We start from the raw sequence: 27865 nt of genomic DNA on the forward strand, positions 1-27865 counted from the left end.
GGCAGCAGAGGCCGGGCAGGAGGTGGAGCAGTTGCCCCAGGGTGGGGGGGGGCAGCAGAGGCCGGGCAGGAGGTGGGGCAGTTGCCCCAGGGTGGGGGGGGCAGCAGAGGCCGGGCAGGAGGTGGGGCAGTTGCCCCAGGCTGGGGGGGGGGCAGCAGAGGCCGGGCAGGAGGTGGGGCAGTTACCCCAGGGTGGGGGGGGCAGCAGAGGCCGGGCAGGAGGTGGGGCAGTTGCCCCAGGGTGGGGGGGGGCAGCAGAGGCCGGGCAGGAGGTGGGGCAGTTGCCCCAGGCTGGGGGGGGGCAGCAGAGGCCGGGCAGGAGGTGGGGCAGTTACCCCAGGGTGGGGGGGGCAGCAGAGGCCGGGCAGGAGGTGGGGCAGTTGCCCCAGGGTGGGGGGGGGCAGCAGAGGCCGGGCAGGAGGTGGGGCAGTTGCCCCAGGGTGGGGGGGGGGGCAGCAGAGGCCGGGCAGGAGGTGGGAGCCGTCACCCCAGTGCCTGGCCGCCGTCCTGGCTGGCCTCAGGCTGCCGCCCCAGCGTGCAGCAGGGAGATGGTGAAGAGGTCAGTCCCACACTTCCCCCTCCCTGTTTGTAGCCCTGAGCCCCAGCAACCAGCCCCCCCTGCCCCCGTTCCCCATAGGCCGCTGGCAGCTACAGCCCTTCCCACCCCCCTGCCGCGCGTCCCCTCGTGGCCTTCAGCTGTGGTGGGGACCTCAGCCTGAGGCTGCTTCCAGCCCTGCTGGGTTGAGTCCAGTGCCCGGCCCTGTGCGAGCTGCACCCCCAGGGGAGGCCGGGCACGCCAGCAGCCTGCCAGCAGCAGGGAAGGCAAGCCCAGCTCCCAAGGCGCCAGGGCGCAGGGGTCCCATTTCAATAGGAGCCGGGCTCTGCAGAGAAGGGGACAGGAGGGGAGGGTCTGGCACCTGCTGCAGGTGGCAGGGGGGCAGCGCCCGAGGCTGCAGGGCAGGAGCAGACTGGCAGAGCGAGGGGATTAGAGAAGTAATGAGGCCACGCCAGGGAAGTAAAAAACAGCCCCCAACTCCTTTAATGCACACATGGGAAGAGGGCTGGCCGGAGCCAGGCCTTGCTTGTGGGCACAGCCTGCTCGGCCCCCAGTCCCCGGCAGGACAGTGGGGCCGGGGACCTCCCTGGCTGGGACCTGAAAGGAGGGGAACAGACCGGTCCCTGAAGAGTTTCCCCAGGCAACAGTTGCTGGGGTCCCCTTCCCCGCAGGCTGATGGGCCCCAGGCCTGCAAGCCTCCTCCGGGGCCGGCTGGCACCTGGCACTGCCCAGGGCTGGGCAGAAAACGTCCCTACCACACCGCTCCTCTCATGCCCCTTGCTGGTTGGTCTCACTGTCGTCCCGCCTCTTCCAGATCTGCCAGGAGAAAGGGTGTCAGTCACTCAGGTTCCTGCCCCCCACCGCTGGCTGAGCAGCAGGGACCCAGGGGGACCTTGGGCAAGGCGCTTGTGCCTCAGTTTCCCCATCTCTGACGTGAGGACAGTTCCCACTTCCCACCCGCTCTGTGGCTCGTATCTGGGACCCGCCACAAGCAATAGGGCGTATGCCCCCCAGTGCCAACAGCCCAGGCAGGGCCCGCTGCGGCAGGGGGCCAGGCAGCTGACTTGGCCCCTTCGCTGCATTCAATTGCTACAGGGAGAACCGAGAAGCCCAGGGGAGGTGGGGACAGCCCCACGTCAGCACAGCAAGCAGCTGTGTACAGAGACAACCCACAGCAGGCGTTCACGGTGGACAACGGGCCAACTCCCAGCCCCACAGCTTGGCACGTGGGGCAGGGGATGGCGGAGAAGCCCACGGCAGCAGTGTGGCAGGAGGAAATGGAAAGGAGCAGACGCTGGGGCAACGCCTGCTGGGAGCCCATTTAAACCTCCATAAGAGAGGTCCAGGCTACGCTACCCTGCAAGTAAAACCGAACGAACGCCGTGGGGCTAAGTGCAGAGCCAGAGCAGCGGTGGCTGGGGCTGGAGATCTGAAGAGCAGCTCAGCTCAGAAAACCCAAACCAACCGCAAACCGCCGCTCACGTCCCTCAGCAGCAGGAAGCTGCAGGGTGAGTGGGGTGACAGAGGAGCCTGGGCCCCTTGCCCACGGCTGCCTGTGGGGAAGGTAAAGAGCCTTGCCGCCGCGGGCATGGGGAGAACTCGCCCCCGTCCTGCTCTTGCAGGGACACGCCTAAGGAACTGCCGAGCGGTGACAGCAGAGGATGGTCTGACCAACGCCCCGAGCGGGAGGTGCTCTGGCCCCGACCCGCCAGGCGGCCTGGTGCCGAGAGCCGCCTCCGGCCCAGACAGAGCCCGTTTTTAAGACCGCTCCGGCGCCGGGCCGGGCGCTGCAAGCTGGGAGATGCCTCGTTTCCATACGGGCAGGCCAGCTCCGCTCCAAGAGAGCGCAAAAGGGACACACGGGATGTGCGGAAGGGGCCAGGTGGGCTCAGAAGAGGGAACTCGGGCCTCACCACGCCAGCAGCGCTCACTGCCCGAGCCACCAAGCATGAGGCCAGACAGCCCCTGACGAGGCTCGTCACCCAGGTGGGCAGCCCTGGGGGAAGAGGGACGCTCCTCTCCCGGAGCAGGAAAGAGGGTCCATTTGCAGAACACTGTGGGGTTCCCCCATGCCAGGGTCTGTAGTGGCGCTGTTCAACGCACTCCTAGAGGAGCTGGAGGGGGAGGACAGCGAGGGGGCCAGAGGTGCAGACAACACACAATCACTCCAGCCAGCGAAGTCCAAAGGCGCCTGGGAGGAGGGCCGAAGGGGCCTTGCAAAACAGCAGATAAAATTCCATGCAGAATAAGGCCCCCCGGAAAACAATCTCAGCTCCCCGTACAGGTCAGACACAGCGGTGGCATTCCGCGAGAGGGCGCCGAGTACTGCTGCGTCTCCACCGCCGCCTCCTGGCGCAGGAGAAGGGTCGGCAAAGGGCAACCCACGGGGTTAGGAGGAGAGAAAGGCTGCCGGAGGAGAGGCTGACAAGACGCGGCTGCTGGGAAAGGAGGGACTGGACGGAAGGCTATAAACTCGTGACTAGCTGGGAGAAAAGTGCTATTTACTTCTCGGCACACAGGAACGAGGGGTCGCCCCAGGAAACCAACAGGTGGCCGGTTTAAAACCGACATGAGGACGTATTCGGGCACACAAGGCATGGTCCACCTGTGGAACTCTCTGCCCGAGGCCAAACGCAGCAGGTGAGTCCATCAGCAACTGGTCCATCAACGGTCACTAGCCAAGAGGGTCAAGGACGCAACCTAAACTCCAAGTGCCCCTGCGCCTGCTGGGAGTGGATTACCTGCCTGTTCTGGTCACTGCGACACAGGGGTGGGGACCAAGCAAGTGACCTGGCCTGAATTCAACCTTTCGAGACAGGTTAAAAAGTAATTAGGGCCAAGAGACGGACCAGAGCGTTGAACCGCAAACCAGTATTGGTAGAGATGTAGTGGTAACTCTACTTGTGTTTACTTAGTACCTCCGTAGATGTTAGCCCTGGGTCTCTAGCTATTAGTTCAAAGATCATAAGAAAATATTAACGTTTGGATGAAAACGAGGGTGTAGAATCACAGACTCACAGAACACTAGGACTGGAAGGGACCTTGAGAGGTCATTGCGTCCAGGCTCTGGTCCTCATGGCAGGACCAAGTACCATTTCTAGACCATCCCTGATAGGTGTCTGTCTAACCTGCTCTTCAATATCTCCAGGAGTGGAGGTTTTACAATATCCCTGGGCAATTTATTCCAGCGTTTAACCACCTGGAGAGTTAGGAAGATTTTCCTAATGTCCAATCTAAACCTCCCTTGCTGCCGTTTAAGCCCATTGCTCCTTGTCCTGTCCTCAGAGACAAAGAAGAACAATTTTTCTCCCTCCTCCTTGTAACCCTCTTTTAGGTACCTGAAAACCACTATCATGTCCTCTCTGTCTTCTCTTTTCTAAACCAGCCCAGTTCTTCCAGTTTTCCCTCTTCGCTCATGTTCTCTAGACCTATAATCATTCTAGTTGCTCTTCTCTGGACCTTCTCCAATTTCTCCACATCCTTCTTGAAATGTGGAGCCCAGACCTGGCCACAGTACTCCAACTGAGGCCTTAATTAACTCGGTAGAGCGGAAGAATGACTTCTCATGCCTTGCACACAACCCTCCTGTTCACGCAGCCCAGAATCATGTTTGGTTTTTTTTGCACCAGCAATATGCTGATGACTCATATTTACCTTGTGGTCTTCTCTAACCCCTAGATCCCTTTCTGCAGGACTCCTTCCTGGACAGTCACATCCCATTCTGTATGTATGAAGCTGATTGTTCCTTCCTAAGTGGAGCACTTTGCATTTGTCCTTATTAAACTTCAACCTATTTACCTCAGACCATTTCTCCAGTCTGTCCAGATCATTCTGAATTCTGACCCTATCCTCCAAAGCGCTTGCAACCCCTCCCAGCTTGGTATCACCTGCAAACTTAATAAGCTTCCCAAAACAGATCCCTGCAGAACCCCTCTTGTTAAACCCTTCCAGCATCACTGCAGCATCCAGCATCACTGCAAACCATTAATAACTACTCTCTGGGAACAAGCAGCAGAGAGGTAACTGAGTTAGTCCGTATCTGCAAGAACAACAAGAAGTCCTGTGGCACCTTATAGACTAAGAGATATTCTGGAGCATCAGCTTTCGTCGGCAAAGACCCACTTCATCAGGGGAGGTTTCAGAGGAGGATTTAAAGAGGGGGTCTCAGTCAAGGGGAGGGTCAGAGCTGACAAGGTCTATTCAAAGCACTTTAAAGACTAACAAAATAATATATTCCGTGATGAACTTTCCTGGAACAGACCCACGTCAGGTCAATTTCAGTGTCTGTATTGGAAACTACATTGATCTCCCAACAGCTCATCACCGAATAAATCGTTTTGTTAGTTTTTAAAGTGCTCCATTTCTGCTGCTTTGCTTTGCTGGAGCACAGACTAACACCGCCGCCTCTCTGGTACCATCCAAGGTCTGTTCAGTCACGGAGGATGTGGCCATTATCGGCAGTTCATGTGGCGTTGTGAACTTCAAGAGAGGAGAAATGTAGTCGTTCCCGTCAGGGGGATGTGGCCCATTATCGGTAGCTAATGTGATGTTCATAACTCCACCTTCACTGCTGATAACAGGCCACATCCTCTGTGAGCGAACAGACCTTGTCAGCTCTGGCCCTCCCTTGACTGAATGCCCTCTTTAAATCCTCCTTTGAACACCCCCACACTCATGCATCTGACAAAGCGGGTCTGCGCCCACGAAAGCTTATGCTTGTGATGGGCTTCAGGGTCCCCAAGCGCTGCACCCCGGCCGCAGGCAGGAGTGACTCTCACTCAGCAGGTGGAACAGGAAGTTTATTAGGTGACAGAGAAACAGCTCAGCACAGCCGGCAGAGACAGTCATTCCAACCCGTCCTGGGGAGAGGAGCCCGAGGGGGGCCCCTCTGGGGTGCAGCTTCCCACCCAGCTAGGCTGGCTCCTTCCAACTCTCTCTCCCCAGCTTTTCACTGCCGCCTCCGATTCAAACCCAGCTCAGCTCCTCCCTGCTCTGTGTTCAGCTCAGAGGTGTTACCTGCCACCTTAGCTCACAGCCCCAGGGGTCATCCTTAGCCACTGGGACCTGCTCTGCCCATCACGCACACATCCAGCCTGAGTTTCACGTGCACCCCCGGCTCCATCACACTGCTCCAAAATATCTGTTCGTCTATAAGGTGCCACCGGACTTGGGAACTGCTACCCAGCCAGTCACGCACCCACATTCGTCAGCCCATCCGAGTGGTATTTGCCCGTTTTATTGATAAGATCACGTAAGATGGTGCCAAACGCCTTACTGAAGTCCAGGCATCCCACGCAGCAAGCAGCACTAAGTAGCACGAGCTCTACCTTCTATAGCCAGGCTGCTCCTCCACTGCACGGAGGTTTGCCCCCTTGTGATGGAGTTGGGGGGGGTGCATGTGTGAGACTCAGGCTGGATGTGTGTGAGACAAGCAGAGCAGCTCCCAGCGGCTAAGGATGACCCTGGGGCTATAACCTGGGCTGGCAGGTGTGATGGCCAGATTTCAGATGCCCAATTTCTCACAGAAGCGTCAGTGCAGCAGTCAGAGACAGTCATTCCAACCCGTCCTGGGGAGAGGAGCCCAAGGGGGGCCCCGCTGGGGTGTAGCTTTTGGCTGGCTGCCTTCCAGCTCCCTCTCCCCCTAGCCTCTAACTGCTGCCCCCAATTCAAACCCAGCTTGGCTCCACCCTCTTCTTTGTTCAGGGCAGAGGTGTTACCTGCCAGCCTAAGTTATAGCCCCAGGGTCATCCTTAGCCACTGGGAGCTGCTCTGCCTGTCTCACACATGCAGCCTGAGTCTCACACATGCACCCCCCATAGTCCATCACAGCAGACCTCTGCCCTGAACAAAGAGGAGGGAGGAGCCGAGCTGGGTTTGAATCGGAAGTGGCAGTTAGAGGCTGGAGGGAAGAGGGAGCTGGAAGGCAGCCAGCCTGGTGAGGGGGAAAGCTACACCCCAGAGGGGCCCCCCTCGGGCTCCTCTCCCCAGGACGGGTTGGAATGACTGTCTCTCTCTGACTGCTGCACTGACACTTCTGTAAGAAACTGGGCCTCTGTCGCCTCATAAACTTCCTGTTCTACCTGCTGAGTGAGAGTCACTCCTGCCTGCGGCCGGGGTGCAGCGCATGGGGACCCCCGAACCCCATCACAAGAGTCACTCCTGCCTGCGGCTGGGGTGCAGCGCATGGGGAACCCTGAACCCCATCACAAGAGTCACTCTTGCCTGCAGCCGGGGTGCAGCGCATGGGGACCCCGAACCCCAACACAAGAGTCACGCCTGCCTGCGGCCGGGGTGCAGCGCATGGGGACCCCGAACCCCATCACAAGAGTCACTCCTGCCTGCGGCCGGGGTGCAGTGCATGGGGACCCCCGAACCCCATCACAAGAGTCACTCCTGCCTGCGGCCGGGGTGCAGTGCATGTGTGATGGAGTGGGGGGAGTGCATGTGTGAGTCAGGCTGGATGTCTGAGGCAAGCAGCAGCTCCCAGTGGCTAAGGATGACCCTGGGGCTACAACTGGCAGGTGACACCTCTGCCTGAACAAAGAGCAGGGAGGAGCTGAGCTGGGTTTTAAATCGGGGGCGGCAGTCAGAGGCTAGGAAAAGGGAGAGCTGGAAGGCACCAGCCTGAGGAGGGGGAAAGATACACCCCAGAGGGGCACCCCTCGGGGTCTTCTCCCCAGGACGGGTTGGAAGGACTGTCTCTGGCTGCTGTACTGTCGCTTCTGTGAGAAACTGGGCTTCTGTTGCCTAATAAACCTTCTGTTGTACCTGCTGAGTGAAAGTCACTCCTGCCAGCGGACGGGGTGCAGTGCAGGGGGACCCCTGAACCCCATCACAGCATGGGGACCCCGAACCCCATCACAAGAGTCACTCCTGCCTGCGGCCGGGGTGCAGCGCATGGGGACCCCTGAACCCCATCACAAGAGTCACTCCTGCCTGCGGCCGGGGTGCAGCACATGGGGACCCCGAACCCCATCACAAGAGTCACTCCTGCCTGCGGCCGGAGTGCAGCGCATGGGGAACCCTGAACCCCATCACACCCCTTGCTGACCAGAGCCCACGGCTGACAAGCCCCATCCCAGAGTGCAACAGCAACAGCTCTGCCCCGGGCAGCTGCCTTGGAGGCACAGCCAAGCACTGGAGTCACAGCACCGCCCACGGCTCCCATCGTCGTCCCCGCAGGACTGCACGTCTCACCTCGCAGAAATGACTCAGCACACCCAGTCCTCCTCCCCTCACGGGGACCTCCACTTCCTTCCCCTAGGTGCTCAGAGACTGCCCGGGGGGGGCAGAGTACGCCGAGCCAACTGGAGCACACAAAAGTTTAGAGGTCGGCTCCGCCGTGGCGGGCAGAGGCCTGGGGCAGCAGAAAGGCCACACGGCCCCACGCCACTGTCAGGTGCTGGGGTTTTATGGCCAGTGGTGTCTGCTGGCTCCAAATATCACGCCATGGAGGCGCGTGAGGTGTGTAACGCAGGCTGAGGACGCACCGAATCTGTACTGATGTCTCTGTACTGTGTGCGCAGGTGAAGCTCTAGATTGTAGCGGTGTTAGGAAACATTTCAGGGCTGAGGTTTTCGTGGGAGGTGGGAGCTCAGCCCCGGCCGGGGTGGAACCAGCTGCTCAGACACCGAACCCACATCCCAGAGGCTTGGGACTTGTCGATGGGGTGCAGCCCACTGGTCCAGTGAGCTGGGCTGAGCACAGGAACTGGAATGAGAGGCCCAGACATCCAGCCCACTGGCTGTGTCAATGATTGGGGCGTTGCTGGCCAAACCAGCGACCAATGGCAGGTGACCACAGTGGCTCACCTGGGTGAGAGCCCCATGGGTCTATGGGAAGAAGAAAGGGCTTTGTCCCTGGACATACGGGGGCACCATGAGGTGGACCTGGCAGTCTCCACCTTGGAGACTTAGATCTTTTGGTACCTGGGCCCGTCTCCAAGGGTTCGTGTCGCAGCATGTGGACCCCAGTGGCCAGACCTACAATGCTCCAGTGACTGAGTCTATGTAACCTGAAATGAACTGTCAAATACTTTCAAGCAGCAGCAGAGAACACCCGTGGCTGCACCCCTAGCGGTAACTGATGGATGCGAAGTGTGGCTTTCACAATCCCCCTCTCACCCTGTTCTCTCTTTTTGTTAATAAAACCACAGCTGTTTAGATCTCAAGGAGCGGCATCGGCGTGGTGATCTGGGTAAGATCCGAGCGTATACTGACCTGGGATTACAGCTGGACCCTTTGGGGGCGGAAGAATCTGTGTGGAGTGGGCGAAACAGGTTTAATAACCTCTCCCCTGAGTTTGGGGGTTGTCTGGGCTGGTACCGCAGCTGGGAAGTCTGGGGGTTTGCTTGTGTGGGGTCTGGCTGGCCAGTGGGGCTGGCAGAGGTGCTGTGGTGGCTGGCTGGATGTGCCTCAGTGAGAAGGAAACCCCAGCCTGGGCTGGAAGCATCCGGATTTCAAGCCAAGTTACCCTGGATTGATTTCCCTGGATGGCCCCGCACTGCAGCCAACAGGACACTCACCTGGATATAGGCTTCCGAGAGCGTTATCATCTGGGGCAGGATATCGGTCACCTGCAGGTCTTGAAGCTCGTACCACTTGCCCGTGCCCTGCCGAGGCCAAAGTGGGGGGAGCGTTATGCCAGGGCTCTTACCGTGCTCTGGTTCTGACGCATCGGGCGCACGGCGCAGAGAGCCCATCGGCCGAGCCTGCTGCATGGGGCCGCGGTCTGGCCACGCATGCTCAAGGAGGTTCATCCCCGGCTCCGGCTCCGGCTATGGGCACACGGCACTGAGCAGAGGCCCGGCAGCGAGGACGTGTCTGGGCTGAGGAGCAAGCTGCTGCCAGAGCTCTCCCATGGGGCTATTTGGGGAACAGAGCTGCTGGGGCAGCCCTGAAGCGCGCCTGCCCTTGGTTGCTGCAGGCTGGAGAGCGAACGAACCGGGGGGGGGGCGGCTCCTCAGTTCCCCGCTACAGCAGCCCCAAGGGCAGCGGGCTGGTGCCAGCCACTCTCCGCAGAGCCGCCACAGCCCAAGGGACCACCGCAAGCGGGGTGGGCCACGTGCCGCTCCCTCCCTCCCGGGGGAGAGGCCCTGACCCCCGCCCCGGCGGGCACGTACGTGGTGCAGCACGTGAATTCGGTAGGAGCCCTCGCTGGGTTTCCCGTCGTGCACGATGTTGGCGATAAGGTCGTAGGTGGTGTTCTTGTGCGTGGCCTGCACCTCCTCGGACAGGTACTCCCTCAGGTCCACGTTCCTTGGGGTGGGGAGAGAGGCGGTGTACAGGAGGCCCAGCTGCCCTAGGCATGGCCCTGCACGCCAGTGCCCCAAAGGGCGGGAAGGCTTACGCCCATTTTACAGACAAAGAAACTGAGGCACAGCAGGGATGGTATTTGCCCAGGGCCACACAGGATGCTTGTGGCAGAGCCAGGAACCGAACCCAGGCCGGCAGTTCCTCAGCATGCCCACGCCCGACCCTGCACCCAGCACACGTCTGCCGGGGCCGCAGAGAGAGCTTCCCTGCTGCGTCTCGCTTGCCAGGGCCAAGCGCCCGTGGAAGTAGGAAGCTTCCAGCCGAACGGGCTCTCTCCGTGTGTCCCGCTGGGGTGCCTTCTGCACCAGCGCCTGGCAGCGCTGCCACCGGGAGACGGGCTGGGCCAGGGCCCCAGTCTCAAAGCGAGGCAGCAGGTCCCAGAGGCTGGGGCTTTCCGGCCCACAGCCGGCGCTGGGGTACCTACGTGATGGGGAAGTTGACGATGGTGGGGTTCTTCTCCACGAAGAAGTTGTTCTTGGTGAACCTCTTGATGCAGAAGATGAGGTAGGGAGGCAGCTTGGTCAGCTGGAAGCGCTTGAGGAAATTCTCTTTGTAGGTTTTATACTCCTGGAACGAGGACAGAGACAACCTCAGCAACCCGAGACCCAGGGGCGGCCAAGGCAGGGGCACCCTGCAGGAGAAGAGAACCCTGGCCCTGTTCTGCCCCACCAGCACCAACACCACCACCTTGGATCTCACGGGCTCCTTAGCACAGGGCCGAGCTAAGGGGGGAGCGGGCCCCCTGGGGCGCAGGGCTCAGGCACAGCCAGCTCATCAAAAAGGCTGAAGGACGTTACTGCTCTTAGGGGCGTCAGTCACACTCCTAGAGCGGTTCACACAGACGCTCCGTTGCACAGCCTGATTCCCACATGCGCCGAAAGGGGCTTTTGTTCCGCATGAACACGAACCACGCTGCTCGCCTTTGCTCCGAGGGGCATTACACAGGCCGGGGGGAGGCCCGGCTCGCTGCAGGGATGAAAAGGGGCACCCGAGGGAAAAACTTCGCTCACCCCTGCCTCAGCAGCTGTGGGGCAGCCCCCAAACACAAGGACAGGATGGGGCAGTGCCTTCTCCGGGCAGGCAGAGCAGCAGGGTGGGGCTGACAGGGACGGGACAGGGCAGGGCAGTGTTGTGATGGAATGGGGGAGTGCACGTGAGACTCAGGCGGGATGTGTGTGAGACGGGCAGAGCAGCTCCCAGTGGCTAAGAATGACCCCTGGGGCTGTACCCTAGGCAGGCAGGTGTGAGGGGGTTCAGGGGTCCCCATGCGCTGCACCCCGGCTGCAGGAGTGACTCTCACTCAGCAGGTAGAACAGGAAGTTTATGAGGCGACAGAGGCCCAGTTTCTCACAGAAGAGTCAGTGCAGCAGTCAGAGACAGTCATTCCAACCCGTCCTGGGGAGAGGAGCCCGAGGGGGGCCCCTCTGGGGTGCAGCCTCCCCCTCACCCAGCTGGCTCCTTCCAGCTCCCTCTCCCCTCCAGCTTCTAACTGCCCCCTCCGATTCAAACCCAGCTCGGCTCCTCCCTGCTCTGTGTTCAGGGCAGAGGTGTTACCTGCCAGCCTAGGTTATAGCCCCAGGGTCATCCTTAGCCGCTGGGAGCTGCTCTGCTTGTCTCACACATCCAGCCTGAGTATCACACATGCACCCCCCCCACTCCACCACAGCAGGTAACACCTCTGACCTGAACACAGAGCAGGGAGGAGCCCAGCTGGGTTTGAATCGGAGGCAGCAGTTGGAAGCTGGGGGAGTTGGTAGGAGCCAGCCTGGCTAGCGGGGAGGCTACACCCCAGAGGGGCCCCCTCGGGCTCCTCTCCCCAGGATGGGTTGGAATGACTGTGTCTGCCGGCTGCACTGACCCCTCTGTGCTGAGCTGTGTCTGTCGCCTAAGAAACTCCCTGTTCCACCTGCTGAGTGAGAGTCACTCCTGCCTGCGGCCGGGGGGTAGAGCCTGGGGACCCCTGAACCCCAGCACAAGTGCGCCCTCTGGGCAGGGGGGCAGCGCAGGCCTGCCGGGAAGGGTGCAGGTACCTTCTCCATGATGCCGTTGAACTTGGCCAGGATGTTGAAGAGCGGCACCTGGGGGATGATGAGCTGCTCTTTCTCGTCCTTGTACAGGGGGGCGGTGGGGAGGTCCAGGGTCAGGTACATGAAGGTGGATTCCACCATGGTCTCCTGGTACTCGCTGTTCTGCAGCAGGTACTGCTTCTCCTCCGCGGGCTGCGAGACACGAGCCCTGGTTAGCGCAGCCAAACGCCGCCGGCCGGGCGGTCTGGGGGACGGGCACAGAGCGAACACGGCGCGTGCCGCCTGCAGCCGGGGCAGGGTCCCTCCGAGGCCGCCCCGCCGTCCCGGCCCTGACCTGCCGCACCCGCCAGCTGCCTCCTCAGCAGCCTCTCACCGAGGACTAGGCCTGCTCTGCTGTAACCTACAAAGGCACCAGCCCCCCCCGAACCCCCGCACCAGCCTCCCAATGCTGGTTCCCCGATGCCGCCCCCCCACGCCCTGACAACAGCCCCCTAATGCCCCCCCGCACCCCAATGCCGGCCCCCCAATGCCCTCCCGCACCCCAACGCCAGCCCCCCAACACTGGTTCCCCAACGCCGCCCCCCATGCCCCGATGACAGCCCCCTGATATCCCCCGCACCCCAATGCCAGTCCCCCAATGCCCCCTCGCAACCCAATGCTGGTTCCCCCCACGCCCCAATGACAGCCCCGCGATGCCTTCCCGCACCCCAACGCCAGCCCGCCAATGCCCCCTCGCACCCCAATGCTGGTTCCCCAACGTTGCCTCCCCACGCCCTCCCACACCCAACACCGGCCCCCCGACGCCCTCCCCCACCCCAACACCGGCCCCCCAATGACAACCCCCAACGCCCCCCTGCACCCCAGCGCTGTCCCCCCCAACGACAGCCCTTTGACACAACAAGAAGAAGTGCTCCCGCCAGTTTGTACAGAAGATACGGAACCAAAGCCCCCCACACGGACAACACCCTCAGCACCTCCCATTTCTCAAGACTCCCCCTAAGAGAAGCAGAATTAGCCAAACTCTCCCGGGGACGGCCGGGCAGGAGACGGACAGAGCTCCTGCGTTCAAGGCAGAACCTGACACCGTACGAACACGGGGAGAGCCGAGATTCTCGCACCAAGCCCACCTCCAAGAGCTCTTCCACAGCGACCCCGACACCCAGCGTCCCCCGGCGGCCAAAGCAGAACCCACCAGCCACCCAGGCACCTCCGGCTGGATCGCTGCGCTGACGGCTTCAGGGAAGACGCGGCTGTCCGACCCGCAACCCTCACGCCCACCAGGGAGCCTCCCCCCGCCCCACAGGACGGTTTTCCAGTCCCCGAAATCCACACCGCGGCCAAGCCCCCCGCCAAAGGGACCACATGGCCCAGGAGAGCCCCAGCAGGAGGGAATGAACCTGCCCTGCTACGGGTGGGGCTGGGCTAAAAATATGCAGGATTTCTCCGCTCCCATTGGCTGGTTTCTGGCCTATGGGAGCTGTGAGATTGTGCTGGGGCCAGGAGCAGGAAGCCCTCCGGGGCAGAGGCGCATGGACCGGCGATAGGGCTGGAAGGGGGAAGCCGGGCCGGGAGTGCAGCTGGCCGGGCACCGTTTTTAGGTGAGCGCCTTGACGATAGAGGCAGCTTCTGGCACCCCACCCCGACTCCCTCCCGGACCCTGCACCTGCACCCCAACCCCTGCCCCTGCACCCCAACTGTTGCCCCAGTTCACCCCCTCCTGCACCCCACCCCCTGCCCCACATCACCCCCTCCTGCACCCCAACCCCCTCCCAGACCCCTACTGCCCCTGCACCCCAACCCCTGCCCCACGTCACCCCCTCCTGCACCCCAACCCCCTCCCAGACCCCCTACTGCCCCTGCACCCCAACCCCTGCCCCAGGTCACCCCCTCCTGCACCCCAACCCCCTCCCAGACCCCCCACTGCCCCTGCAGCCCAGCCCCTGGCCCAAGTCACCCCCTCCTGCACCCCAACCCCCTCCCAGACCCCCCACTGCCCCTGCGGCCCAGCCCCTGGCCCGAGCTCCCTTCCGCGTTACAAAAACAGTGCGGCCCTTGACCACTTACCACCATTTCTGAGTGGCCCCCCACTAAAAGTTTGCCCACCCTGCTCCAGTGCCTCTAAGCAACTTCAGCCACCCCTGCGCCCATCTCAGGAGAGCTGTGGCGGCCTGAGGAAAGGGCCACAGCCTTGCCAGGTCTGCCGCGCTCCTCTGCTCCAACTGCCTTGGACAGCAGCAATGCCGACTCGCTCGTTCTGCCAGGGGCGATGCTGAGACGCAGCTAACCGGCGCTGGGCGAGGTGAGCCGCCGTCACCGCAGCCCCCCTTGGCTCCTCCGGCAGCCTGTGCGAGGCTTCCCCACCGCAGGAACACCCCCCAGGCGTGCATGTGTGATGTAGCGGGAGATGTGTGTGTGTGGGAGGGGGGGTCACAGATGGGGGTCACCTGGCGCCCAGGTGACACCTCTGGGCTGCAGACAAAGGGGGAGGTGGAGCCTGAGGGGGTTTGAATTGGAACTAGGAGTTGGAAGCAGTGAGTCTGGGCTGGGAGAGACACAGACCAAGGAGGGGGCCAGGCCCTGGCTCCAGGGGCCCCTCAGGGCCTCCTCTCCCCAGCATGGATGGGACTGGCTGTCTCTGCCGGCTGCACTGACTCCTCTGTACCACGCTGTGTCCTGTCGGCTAATAAACCCGCCGTTCTCCCGCTGAGCGAGAGTCACTCCTGCCTGCGGCCGGGTGCAGAGCCTGGGGACCCCCGAGCCCCACCACAGCCTGCGTAGCACTCTCCCGCCTGATGCAACCGGGGCCTCTGCTGCTCCTGGCACAAACCCAGAGAAGCCGGGCCAAGAACTCACCAGGTCAGGGTGCGGAAGCTTTTTGGTGAAGATCCGCATGGAGCCCTGGAACACGTCAGTCACGATGGCTGTGAAAACGCAACACACGTCAGTGAGCAGCTCTGGAGGGGAGGCCTTGGTCCGAAAGCCCCCAGCTGCTGGGGCAGAGCATGTTCCCAAGAGCGCACACAGAGCGGCTGGCCAGGGCTTCCCTGTCACACCTGAGGGTCTCCTGTCTCGCCTGTCACACTGCGTGGGGTGCAGAGGGCAGAGAATTCTCAGGGGCATGCGGCTGACAGACAGCGGGCAGGGGCTGCCTGCTGGAATCAGCCCGGCCCCTGCAGGAGTGCGAGGGGCAGAAGCCGGGAGCGGGAATGCCCCAGGGGAAAAGGTGCTTGACTGAGTTCAGAGCTCAGTAGCTCCGTCTGAAGCGGGAGGACCCCAGACATGACACAGGGCCAAGCTGAAGAGGCGTTTGCTCTGGTACAGCTGGCGGGTGCAGGCTATGAAGTCCCCACAAAAGCAGAGGTGCTAGAAATCCCACGTGGTTCCCAGCTGTCCGACTCGCCAAAGCCTGGCTCCCTGCGGCTTCTTGACTTGCACTACATGGTGATCGCTCATCTGCTCGGCCTCTGAACCAACCAAGGACGGGCAGGGGCCTTAGCCGAGATACTATTTTTGTGTCCCACAAAGCAAACCAGACCCCTATCCTCCAGAGACCCAACCCCGCCCCCCCAGCCCTTGCAGAGGCAGCAGTCTCAGCTTACTCTTCTTCTTCTTCTTCGTCCCGCCGAGAGCCGAGTGCAGGGCGTTGAGGAACCAGGACAGGAAGTCGACCCCGTCACCTGCCAACAGGGAAACAAACGAGTCAGGGCAACACCACCCAGATTATGCATCCGGCACCCCACGAGCACAATCGCGACGAAAAGAGTTCGGTTCCCGGCCGGTCGGAAGCGGGTGAGCTGTGACTGACCCCAGCCACCCTGCTGAGCAGCGTTCTCCTGTCTCGTGCTTTTGGGAAAGGTCTTTGTGGGCAGGGCGGGAGGACACTTGTATTCCCCAGGTTAGGCTGCACATGGTCCCTGATGCAGTTTCCCAAGGCACAGCAGGGGTGCATGGTGACAATGGGCATTTCAGTGTGAGGATGTCTCAAGCCAAGACAATGGAAGTTCCTGCTCTTTGTAACCCAGGCAGCCAGGTGACCCCTTTCTTCACTGGCACACAGGCCAAAGGCGGGAGGAGGGGCCTGGCGGGTTGAACTGGAATGGGGTTGGAGAGTGGGGCAGGGGGCCAGGGCCCAGCTTAGGGACCCCTCTGGGCCCCTCTCCCCAAGGGGGACGGTGCTAACGGCTTCTGGTCCCTGTGCTAAGTCTGTTCTGTGCTGTGTCCCTGCAGCCTGAGAAACTCCTGTTCCCCGGCCGGGCGAGAGTCACCGCTGCCTGCGGCTGGGGCAGGGCCGGGGACCCCTCACCCTCCATGACACGGGGTCGTCTGCTTGTCTGTACAGCACCTCACACGAAGGGCGACTGGCCCAGGACTCCGGTGCCATCTCAGCACACAGCTGTACCCTGGTGCCGGCGGGGCCGTGAGCACCGGAGAGACGGCTGCTTTCAATGCTCTGCCGGCACCGAACGTCAGCTCCCTCTGAGCAGAGGATCCCATTAGAATTGGAGAGGAGGAAGTCCACAAAGAAAACCAAAATGCGATCCAAAGCCCATTGCTTGGCAGGCCTCGTGGGCTCGGAACGACCGCTTCACACCCGGCAGGAGGAGCGGATTACAAGGGGTACCTTCAGCCCCAGGGCTGCCTCTGGTCCATCTGTGATGGCGTGGGGGGAGTGCGTGTGAGAGTCAGGCTGGATGTGTGTGTGACAGGCAGAGCAGCTCTCAGCAGCTAAGGATGACCCCTGGGGCTGTGAGCTAAGCTGGCAGGTAACACCTCTGACCTGAACACAGAGCAGGGAGGAGCCCAGATGGTTTGAATCAGAGGCGGCAGTTGGGAGCTGGAGGGGAGTTGGAAGGAGCCAGCCTGGCTGGGGGGAAGCTACACCGCAGAGGGGCCCCCCTCGGGCTCCTCTCCCCAGGACGGGTTGGAATGACTGTCTCTGCCAGCTGCACTGACACCTCTGTACTGAGCTGGGCCTCTGTCGCCTAATAAACTCCCGATTCTACTTGCTGAGTGAGAGTTGTGGTGGAGTGGGGGGGGAGTGCATGTGTGAGACTCAGACTGGATGTTTGTGAGACAAGCAGAGCAGCTCCCAGTGGCTAAGGATGACCCTGGGGCTATAACCTAGGCTGGCAGGTAACACCTCTGCCCTGAACAAAGAGGAGGGAGGAGCCGAGCTGCGTTTGAATCGGAGGGGGCAGTTAGAAGCTGGAGGGGAGAGGGAGCTGGAAGGAGCCAGCCTGGTGAGGGGGAAGCTGCACCCCAGAGGGGCCCCCCTCGGGCTCCTCTCCCCAGGACGGGTTGGAATGACTGTCTGTGACTGCTGCACTGACTCTTCTGCAAGAAACTGGGCCTCTGTCGCCTAATAAACTCCCTGTTCTACCTGCTGAGTGAGAGTCACTCCTGCCTGCAGCCGGGGTGCAGCGCATGGGGACCCCCGAACCCCATCACAAGAGTCACTCCTGCCTGCGGCCGGGGTGCAGCGCATGGGGACCCCTGAACCCCATCACAAGAGTCACTCCTGCCTGTGGCCGGGGTGCAGCGCATGGGGACCCCTGAACCCCATCCCAGGCCTGTTGATCTAGCGCCCTTCTGACCCCGGCCAGGGATCAACACAGGGCATCAGACCAACACAAGCATGGCCTCCGCTTTCCCCCGGGCTGTGTCGCGCGGCAGGAAACACACTAAGTCCCCCTCCCACGGCGACCCACCCTCCCTGGGCGCAAACCGTTGCCGCAGGCGCCGGGTTTCAGGGCTCTGCGGCCTCACCTTGCTTGGTGATCTGGAAGGTTTTCTTGCTGCACAGCACCACGGCCTGCAGCATTTCATGGGGGGAGACGTGAGCCTTGAAATTTCGGGGGTTCCACAGCTTCCGCATCAGCTCTCCAAATCTCTGCACCAGCAGGAACATAATGTCCCCCGGCGGGCGCTTGATTTTCTTGTAGTTCTCCTCCTCCAGGAAGTAGTTCCGCAGAGGCGGGACGTTAGACAGGGCCTGGGCGCAGACGGCGACGGCTCAGGGGCAAAGCTCGCTCAGGCCCGCACGCCCACCGGCGGCAGGCATGAAACCCGCCCAGCCGAAAGCGTTCTGCACCCATGTGATGCAGGCTGCGTGTCATTCCCTTGGTGGTGTGTGCGCGCGCGCCTCGGTTTCCCCAGGCACTGAGGGGCCGGCTGGCCTCGGTGCAGCTCAGCCCCTGCGGCGAGACTGTCAGGAGAGATTCCCGAGGGAGAGGAGATTGTTGTACTGGGAGTGGCTCCCCCCAGGGAAAGGAGGATCATAGAGGACATCCAGGGGGAGCTGGTGGTTCCCCAAAGGTATCACCTCAGGCTGCTGCGCCTGGCCCATGACGACCTGCTCTCAGGGTGCCAGGGGTCCGGCGCACCCAGCTGAGGCTGCTTCAGATCTTTCATTAGCCGGAGATACCTGCGGCCTTGCGGCGGTACTGCCAGGCCTGCGGCTCCTGCCAGAGGGTGGGGCGAGCCCGAGGCTGGGGGAAAGCCGCCGTGACACAGCTGTAGAGGAGCCTCCCCAGAAGGCAGCGATAGATACAGCGGGGCCCACCGGCACGGCGAGCCGGACGGGGAATAAATGCCTCCTGGTGGGGCTGGATGTCGCTGCCCCAAGGCCGGGGCTCTGCCCCCTACTGGGGCAGACATGGGGGCAGCTGCTCTGCTGGCCATTTCCAGCAGGGTGGGGTCCCCCCAGGAGCTCCTCGGTGACCGGGGGCTGACTTCGTGTCTGCCTGCTCTGGCGCTCACGGGAGAAGCCGGCATCCGGCTCTCCTGGGCCTGGGGGAGTCGCTCCCGGCCCGACGGGCTGGTGGGGAGGGTCCTTGGGACGCTGAGGCAGAGGCTGGAGGCCTTTACGCACCAGCACCCGCAGGACAGAGGAGCACTTGTCCCACCTGCTGTTTGCACCGGCGGGTGCCCCAAGGGCCCACCAGGTCCCCTGACTGTGCAGTGGTGCAGAAGCGGGAGGGGACCCCTGGGGGTGCTGAGAGTTGTGGGAGGGGGAGGCTCCCCTGGATGGGGAGGCGGGGGTGGAGGACGTCCTCGCATTCCGGGAAAGGCTTGCGGAGCTCATGCGCCCGGGCAGAGCCCAAGGGAAGAGATGGGGCTGGACAAGGTGGAGCTGCTCCGGGAGGACATCGCCAGCAGGGCCGGGCACAGGGGAGCGCCGATGTCACAGCTGATGCCTTGCTCGGCGGGGGTGGGGGGGCGCTGAACTTCCCCAGGTCGCTGGCTGAGTGACCCCGCCCAGCTCGGTCTGGAAGTGGGGAGAGATGTGATGGAGTCGGGGGCGTGGGAGATGTGAGACAGGCAGAGCAGCTCCCACCAGCTGGGGCTGACCCTGGGGGCAGGTCACACCTCTGTCCCCAGCTCAGAGCGGGGAGGCGCCCGGCTGGTTGGAATCAGAGGCAGCAGCTCGTGAGTTAAACCTCCTCCGCTGCCTGCTGAGCGAGAGGCAGTGCTGGCTGCCGATGGGCCCCGAACCCCGTCCCGCCCACGTTTTGCCCAACCGGCTTCCAATGGAGTCATCTGCCCCGACCAGCGAGACACAGGCCCCAGAGCCTGCAAACCCCAGCATGCAATCAGCCGCCCATGGCCACATCACCGGGCTCAGCCGGAAGGAGGGGCAGGGGTCCGAAATGCAGGGCCTCTGGGTAGGGGCCCAGCGCGCCCGACGACAGCTGCCGTACCTGCAGTACCGCATTGGCGTAGTCGTTGGCCTTGATGTTGTTCAGTCCCACGATGCCAGGCAGGTAAGTGGTGCCATCGTACGCCCGCGAGAGTTTAGCCTGTTTGTCCAAATTGGCGATCTGCTGCTCGGCGAATGTGGGCTTCAGCACGTACTGAAAGAGACAGGCAGCGAACCGCCCATGCTCATCTACGAAATGGCTTTTCAACCACAGACCCACCCCGGGGCACTTCCAGTGCCAACGCTAGGGGCCAGGACTCTCGGGGGGCGGGGGGGGAGCAGGGGGAACAAAATCCATTGGTTTCAGCGGCCGAGCGAGGAAAACACAAAAGGAAATTAACCCAGCGCAAGACAAGATGTGCTTCTAAATTCAGTGTGGAGGATGCAGCCCCCGCCTGGAAGAGGAGAAAAGGGGTCTGTTAGCCCCCAGGTGCCCTGGGAACATCACAAGGGACCCCAGCATGGCGAGATTCAAACCCAGCGTGGGAAAGCCCATGCGACATCGATAGCGACTCCTGCAGTACATCGGGCTGGAGGAGCAGGTGTGATGGAGCGGGGGAGTGCATGTGTGAGTCAGGCTGGATGTGAGAGGCAAGGATGACCCTGGGGCTACAACTGGCAGGTAACACCTCTGCCCTGAACAAAGAGGAGGGAGGAGCCAAGCTGGGTTTTGAATCGGGGGCAGCAGTTAGGAAGCGGGGGAAAGAGGAGCTGGAAGGCAGCCAGCCTGAGGAAGGGGAAAGCTACACCCCAGAGGGGCACCCTCGGGGTCCTCTCCCCAGGACGGGTTGGAAGGACTGTCTCTGACTGCTGTACTGTCGCTTCTGTGAGAAACTGGGCATCTGTTGCCTAATAAACCTTCTGTTGTACCTGCTGAGTGAGAGTCTCTCCTGCCAGCGGACGGGGTGCAGTGCAGGGGGACCCCTGAACCCCATCACAGCAGGACGCTCAGCGGCTTCATAAGTGAAAGCTTAAACACACGCCGCCGCCCCCTTTAGAGATACAGTTCCAATCAACCACACGTCCCCACTGAGCTGCTTCTCCCACCAACGCCTCGGAGGGTGCTGGGCCATGGACAGCCCACAGGGGCCAACGCGGCGCAAATGCAGACACCGAACCGCCTACGCCAACACCCGCAGTCCTCCAGCGGCTATCCCACAATGCCTGACCGCGACCGCTCTCATCAGGCTTATGCAGGAGCCCAGGGACCAGGAGCCAACCCTCCCATCACAACACCCCACCTGCCTCCACTGTGCTTCCCCCCCGACTGCCCGGCACGGGGAACACGCCGAGCCACAGTCCCATGCGGTGTGCGGCTGTCTGACGGCAGCCACGCACCCTCCTGGAGCGCACAGGCGTGTTCCCTTTCCCGGCCCACAGGGACAAAGGGCTGTGCAGGCCGAGACCCAGACCAGCCCCAGAAACTGGGGTGAAATGGTCTGATGGAGACCGGCTGCAGGGTTGTGGGCTGGGTTCAGCTGCAGACAGGACAGGGAGTCAGTGGATAATGGCTTAGACCAGCAGGGACCGAGAGTAATTCAAGGATGGCCACGCTCGTGGTTAGTACCAGAGAGGTGACTGCGTTAGTCTGCATCTTCCAGAACCACAAGAAGTCCTGTGGCACCTTATAGACGAACAGATATTTTGGAGCATCAGCTTTCATGGGCACAGACCCGCTTCGGCAGTGGTTGTCGTCCTTCCGTATTCACCACAGCCTCCCGCTCCCTGTGATGGGGTTCGGGGGTCCCCAGGCTCTACCCCCCCGGCCGCAGGCAGGAGTGACTCACTCAGCAGGTAGAACAGGGAGTTTATCAGGCGACAGAGACACAGCTCAGCACAGAGGGGTCAGTGCAGCCGGCAGAGACAGTCATTCCAAGCCGTCCTGGGGAGAGGAGCCCGAGGGGGGCCCCTCTGGGGTGTAGCTTCCCCCTAGCCAGGCTGGCTCCTTCCAACTCTCCCTCCCTAGCTTCCAACTGCCACCTCCGATTTAAACTAGCCGGGTGCCTCCCAGCTCTGTGCTGGGGACAGGTGTTACCTGCCCGCTAAGGTTACAGCCAGCAGGGGGTCATCCTTAGCCGTTGGGAGCTGCTCTGCCTGTCACCCCCCCACACTCCATCACACTCCCCTCCCCCAGAGCCGGTGTGTTCTCTCTCTGTCTCACACACACACACACCCCGCGGGCCAGGTATACACACAGGTGTACCAAACACCCCAGGCCAGATGCTGCCCCATCCCGCTTCTCCCACCACTGCTTCCTTCGCTAACAGCCCTGCCCCGACGCACACCTGTCTATCTTTGCACCCCACTGGGAGGCGCCCAGCCCCCCGCCCTCACGGCAAGCCCAACACCAGCCCCGACAAAGACCGATCCTGTAACTTCTTCAGCCTCCTGCTGGTGCTGAGCAGTCTGTTCCACTTCCCACGGCAACCCGCTAATGCCTCTGGCAACTGCCTTTCCTCCGGCTGCTAGCGCTCGATTCCCCTCTGCTGCTCAAACACACCCCCACCCAGTACCCTCCCGACAGCAGCAGGAGCAAAGCTCCCCTGGAGCAAGTCACAGGAGAATTCCACCAGCAACTCTGGTCTGAGCGAGGCTGCCCTGTCCCCATGGAGACCAGCGGGCTGGCATGCTGAGATGGGGTTCAGGGGTCCCCAGGCTCTGCCCCCCGGCCGCAGGCAGGAGTGACTCTCACTCAGCAGGTCGAACTGGGAGTTTATGAGGTGACAGACACAGCTCAGCACAGAGGGGTCAGTGCAGCCGGCAGAGACAGTCATTCCAAGCCGTACTGGGGAGAGGAACCCGAGGGGGAGCCCCTCTGGGGTGTAGCTTCCCCCCCCAGCCAGGCTGGCTCCTTCCAGCTCCCTCCCCCCAGCTTCTAACCTCCGCTGATTCAAACACAGCTGGGCTCCTCCTGCTCTGTGTTCAGGTCAGAGGTGTTACCTGCCAGCTTAGCTCACAGCCCCGGGGTCACCCGTAGCTGCTCTGCCTGTCACACACACATCCAGCCTGACTCTCAGACAGACACACACACCCCTACTCCATCACACGCCTCCAGACCATGCGGCACAAGAGGCAGTCGGCTCAGCAGGTGCGAATCGTGCTGTTTTCTGGAAGAGCCCTGCTCTGGGCCGCCAATGGGAGAGGAGGGAGCCACCCCGCCCACCACCATACCGTGATATCCTCCAGCGAGGAGTCAATGATCTCGTAGTTGTCTGGCAGGCAGTAGAACTTGAGGGTGTGGAGGTTCAGAAAGACGTGGTGGCTGAACTGCACGCTGTGAATGTAAGCGTGGGACTTCAGCCCTCGGCCTGCGGAAGGGACAAGGAAGCCCAGGTCAGGAACCCGGAGCCCAGCAACGGAAGCCACAGAGGCAGCCTGGACGAGAGCTCTCCTTGCAAAGGCAGGTGCTGAGCTGCACAAAGAATTTCCAGAGTCCGCTCTGTACACCTAGCGCAGGATTTGGGTTTGTCCTTCCCTGGGTGCGCCCCGGGAACTGCATGGATTGCTGGGAGAAACGTGCTGCTCTCGGGCCTGCAGGTGGTGTGCTAATGTTATCCCCACTACAGACATGCAGCAGGGCAGTGATACCTCCCGCCAGTTCATTACCTCCCCGGACAGGCAGACGGGACTCTGGCTGTGCTCCAGAGGAGTTTGCTCGGCCCAACCCCAGACAGAAACAAGTGTTAACAAATGGACCCTGAGCACACAGCTCTTACCCTTCCTCTGGCGAGGTGGGTGATGTGGTGGGGGATACACGTGGTGGGGGCTCACAGACGGTGGGGGGCTCCTGCTGAGGGTCACCTGGCGACCAGGTGACACCTCTGGGCTGCAGACAAAGGGGGAGGTGGAGCCTGAGGGGTTTGAATTGGAACTGGGAGTTGGAAGCAGTGAGTCTGGGCTGGGAGAGAGAGAGACAAAGGAAGGGGCCAGGTCTGAGCTCCGGGGGCCCCTCGGGGTCTCCTCTCCCCAGCATGGATTGGCCTGGCTGTCTCTGCCGGCTGCACTGACTCCTCTGTACGACGCTGTGTCCTGTCGGCTAATAAACCCGCTGTTCTCTTGCTGAGCGAGAGTCACTCCTGCCTGCAGCCGGGTGCAGAGCTTGGGGGACCCCTGAACCCCATCACAAGGGGTGCCACAGAATGGCAGGAGGGTCGTCATACTGCATCGGGGTGCGCGTGGCGCTTTCCGGATCAAGCCAAGCTTATGATCCAAAAGAGGATCTTGGGGACCTCCACTACCCACATTCACTGCTGTGTTTATTCAGAAAGAAGCCAGAATTCTCTGAGCGTGTATCACGCCTGGGAACAGTCCTCAGGGCAGGGGATTTTCTTGGATGGAAATAAATATTGAAACAGCTTTACGTGCTTGGAGGTAAATTTCCAGAAAGGCGAGGTGGGATTTACCCAGGAGAATCCCATCACAGGACTCCTGCTAATATTAACATGGGAGCCTTGGCTCTCAACGCTAACGATCAGGTCCCAACAATCAGTCACTTACCATGCGATTCTCCTTTAACCCCCCTGGCTTCGCTAACAGGAAATACGACGCTGGCCACGTTGATTTCAGGAGGACTTGTGTGATGGGGTTCGGGGTCCCCAGGCTCTGCACCCCGGCCGCAGGCAGGATCGACTCTCGCTCAGCAGGAGAGCAGCGGGTTTATTAGCCGACAGGACACAGCGTCGTACAGAGGAGTCAGTGCAGCCGGCAGAGACAGCCAGGCCAATCCACACTGGGGAGAGGAGGCCCCGAGGGGCCCCCAGAGCCAGGGCCTTGCCCCCTCCTTGGTCTCGCTCTCTCTCAGCCCAGACTCACTGCTCCCAACTCCCAGTTCCAATTCAAACCCCTCAGGCTCCACCTCCCCCTTTGTCTCCAATACAAAGGTGCTACCTGGTCGTCAAGGTTACCCTCAGGAGACCCCCACTCTCCGTGAGCCACACACGCACACAGGTATCCCCCACTCCATCACAACTCGACAAAGAGGGAACCACAGAACAGCACAGGCAGCACCTTGTCATGTGCTCACATACTTGATAACTGTCTTCCAGTCACCACCATTTGCTGGGTGTGACGGGTTCAGGGGTCCCCCAAGCTCTGCACCCGGCTGCAGGCAGGAGTGACTCTCGCTCAGCAGGAGAGCAGCGGGTTTATTAGCCGACAGGGCACAGCGTCGTACAGAGGAGTCAGTGCAGCCGGCAGAGACAGCCAGGCCAATCCATGTTGGGGAGAGGAGACCCCGAGGGGCCCCTGGAGCTGGGGCCTGGCCCCCTCCTTGGTCTCGCTCTCTCCCAGCCCAGACTCACTGCTTCCAACTCCCAGTTCCAATTCAAACCCCTCAGGCTCCACCTCCCTCTCTGTCTGCAGTCCAGCGATGTCACCTGGTCACCCCAGTTACCCTCAGCAGGAGCCCCCCCACCCTCTGTGAGCCACACACACACACACACCTATCCCCCACTCCATCACAGTGTGACCCCTGCCCAAGCCACAGCAATGCTTAAGAAAAGGCTTATCAACGTTCTGGCGGCCACTGGAAGGTAAGACAGCTTTAGAAATTCAGGGCCTGCAGGAAAAGGTGAAAACCAATTTTCACTTAAGACAAAAGGAACGTTGCGCTCGCTAAATGGCCCAGAGAAAGAGAGCCTGGGGGCAATGCAGTGGGGGTGAGCATTTTATGTCCCTGGGAAGGTTATATGTGTTTCCTGAGGGCCTGTCATCCCCTCCAGCTTCTCTAGCACAGCATCAATGCAGAGCGGTAATGGGCGTTTCAGTGTAACGGCTTCTCACAGGCAGACAACGGAGCCCTGAAGTTTGCCACCTTTCTTCCCCCGGGATCAGGGTAAAGGAGGGAGGAGGGGCCTGGCTGGTTTGAACTGGACAGCTGGTAGTTAGTCTAGTCTGGGAGAAAGAGGCAAAGGAGGGCCTGGACCCCCTCTCCCCAAGACGGACGGTACTGATGGCTTCTGGGTTCTGTACTGTATCCCTGTTGCCTGAGAACCTCCAGCCCTCCCTGCTGAAGGAGAATCACGTCTGCCTGCAGATGGGATGCAGGGCTGGGTGACACAGAGTATCACCCCAGTTTAGTGCTTCTGCTTGCTGGAGCGAACTCACCCTGGAAGTACTTCCCACACACCAGGCAAGCATAGACGTTGATGTGCGAGAGCGAGATGGAGCACAGCTTCTCGAAGTCGAAGTCCAGAACGCTCCTGAAACAACAGGTTAAAAGGAACTTAGCAGAGCTACCATGAAACCCCCCAGACAAATACTGCCTACCGTAGCAGGGGCCTGGACTCTAAGACCTCCAGCCCGACAATCTTGTCAATCTGACTGAGTTCACGAGAACCAAGATGTCCAGGAAAATGACTGCTGGTGGCCCAAGCTACAGCACTGGCTGGCTACCGCACGTTACACGCCAGACCCTGAAATAGGAGAGAGCCCCTTCCTCGCAGTTCTAGGCCCTTACCAGAACGAAGATCCCCCGTAATTTTAAACATCAGCTGCAGCTCCCTCCATGCTCACCCTTCCTATTCCAGTCCCACCCTCCTGCTGCCAGGGATGCACCTGGGCAGATGCAGCTCAGCCCATCCCAGCAGCCCTCCTGAGCAGAGACGGCTGCTCCAAAGAGCAGGTGCGGTTCTTCGCGAGTACTCGGTACGCTCGCAGCCAGGGACGTATGAGGCTGCTACTCAGCCGAGCCCTGTGCGAGCAAGGCTGGCTGTCTCTGCTGACCTGTTAATGGTGTCCAGGTAGGGGCAGTGCCTGCTGCGCCGGTCCTCAGGGTCGAAGCGGCCGTACCTCACTGCAACGAGGACCCCACAGGACGGGTTAGCAGCTCCTCCAGCGTCGCTCCCAGGGCCCTGCACGAAGGGGCTGCCCACCCGGGCACCGGCACCGAGAATCGGCGCGCCAGGCGGAACCCTCAGCTGCACCTGCACTGCCGCAGCTACACCCCCCAGCCCCAGCCCAGGGCCCACCACGGCCCCCTGCCACCCCCTCCGGCGCACTGCAGGCCCAGCCTCCCACCAGCCCCATGGCAGCCCCCTCCCACACCGCCCCCTCCATTCAGCCCCACCCCCGCCAGCCCATCGCTGCCCCCTCCCCATCTAGCCCCGCCCCCTCCATTCAGCCCCGCCCCCGCCAGCCCATCGCTGCCCCCTCCCCATCTAGCCCCACCCCCTCCATTCAGCCCCCTCCCCTCCAGCCCCGCCCCCGCCAGCCCATCACTGCCCCTTCCCCATCCAGCCCCGCCCCTTGCCCCGCCCCCGCCAGCCCATCACTGCCCCTCCCCATCCCGCCCTCGCCCTGCCCCCACCTGCCGGCGCCGGCTCCGGCTCCGGCTCCTCCTCCGCCTCGCGTTCCCGCTTGGCCCGGGGCGGCCCCTCCTCGGGCTCGCGCTTCACCCGGACCCGCTCGGGCTCCGCCTCGCGCTTCGCCCGGGCCGAGCCGCGCGACCCCGCCGGCTCCCGCCTGTCCCGGGCCGAGGCCGCGCTGCGCGGGGACGCGCGGGACTCCCGCTCCCGCTTCACCCGGCCGGACATCCCAACCGCCACTGCGCACGCGCGGCCGCTGCCCCGCGCCTCTCCGTGCGCATGAGCAGCGAGTGCCGCATGCGCACTGCTGTGCCGAGGCTCACGTCCGCGCCCGCGCGCTCTTGCACTGGGCGGCCCGTCGCCCCTTCCCGCATGCGCGTTGGTGGCTCTCCGCCCGGGGTTGCCGAGCTGGGCCGACCGCCGGTCTCCCCGGAGTTGCTGTTTAAAGAGACAGTCCCCTTTTATGGCGCTGTGATTGCTAGGACAGCCCGGGGCCGTGGGACCTGGTCCTGCTCCCCAGGGGTGGTGTGGGGCTGCTGCCCCCGTCCTGCTTCCACTCAGCGCTCCCCGGGTCCGACCCTGCACCCCCCTGCCCAAAAGCCCCAGCTCCTGGAGTCCCGTGAGGGGCCAGGGCCTGGCGCCCGCCAGCATGTTCCATCCAGGGTGCAATCAATTGTTCTGTGCACCCAGGCAGTGCACCACCAGCACACACACACCCATGCAGTGCACCCCCCGCACGCGCACACACACACACAATGCACACACACACGCAGTGCACTCCCAGCACGCACACACACGCAGTGCACTCCCAGCACGCACACATGCAAGACACACACAGGCTGCCAGCTGCAGTCACTTTGCTGTCAGCTCGGCGGTCCTCGACCCTGCCCTGGGTGGCCGCCCGGCACCCAGCTTGCAGGGAGCGTGGGCTGCAGCTCACAGGGGCAGCAGGTTGATTTCCTAGGC

General features: G+C 62.0%; 1 protein-coding gene across 2 annotated transcripts; it reads right to left on the reverse strand.

The window, feature by feature from the left end:
* Positions 1-1008: 1008 nt before the first annotated feature.
* On the reverse strand, positions 1009-27152 carry USP39 (ubiquitin specific peptidase 39). Of its 2 annotated transcripts, none has more exons than XM_074981793.1 (13): positions 26910-27152; positions 26319-26390; positions 25701-25795; positions 22767-22903; positions 19597-19749; positions 17663-17888; positions 15496-15573; positions 14750-14817; positions 11900-12088; positions 10294-10436; positions 9677-9812; positions 9080-9166; positions 1009-1371 (listed from the first exon to the last, which is right to left on the reverse strand). In XM_074981793.1, exons 1-13 carry the CDS (start codon positions 27125-27127, stop codon positions 1324-1326), a joined length of 1650 nt encoding a protein of 549 aa, XP_074837894.1. In that variant the 5' UTR covers positions 27128-27152; the 3' UTR covers positions 1009-1323. The 2 variants fall into 2 exon arrangements, with proteins under 2 accessions (XP_074837894.1, XP_074837893.1); XM_074981792.1 differs by having other exon boundaries at positions 26319-26388; positions 26902-27151.
* Between the last annotated feature and the right edge of the window lie 713 nt (positions 27153-27865).

Source organism: Carettochelys insculpta, chromosome 31 (assembly GCF_033958435.1).
Source record: "Carettochelys insculpta isolate YL-2023 chromosome 31, ASM3395843v1, whole genome shotgun sequence".
In the NCBI taxonomy this organism is placed as follows: Eukaryota; Metazoa; Chordata; order Testudines; family Carettochelyidae; genus Carettochelys; species Carettochelys insculpta.

Coding starts and splice junctions, on each gene's coding strand:
- USP39 (XM_074981792.1), bottom strand. CDS start 27,127: ATGTCCGGCCGGGTGAAGCGGGAGCGGGAGTCCCGCGCGTCCCCGCGC. Junction 26,389..26,901: donor GCCGGAGCCGGCGCCGGCAG/GTGGGGGCAGGG, acceptor TCCTCGTTGCAG/TGAGGTACGGCCGCTTCGAC. Junction 19,750..22,766: donor CCTCGCTGGAGGATATCACG/GTATGGTGGTGG, acceptor TGTCTCTTTCAG/TACGTGCTGAAGCCCACATT.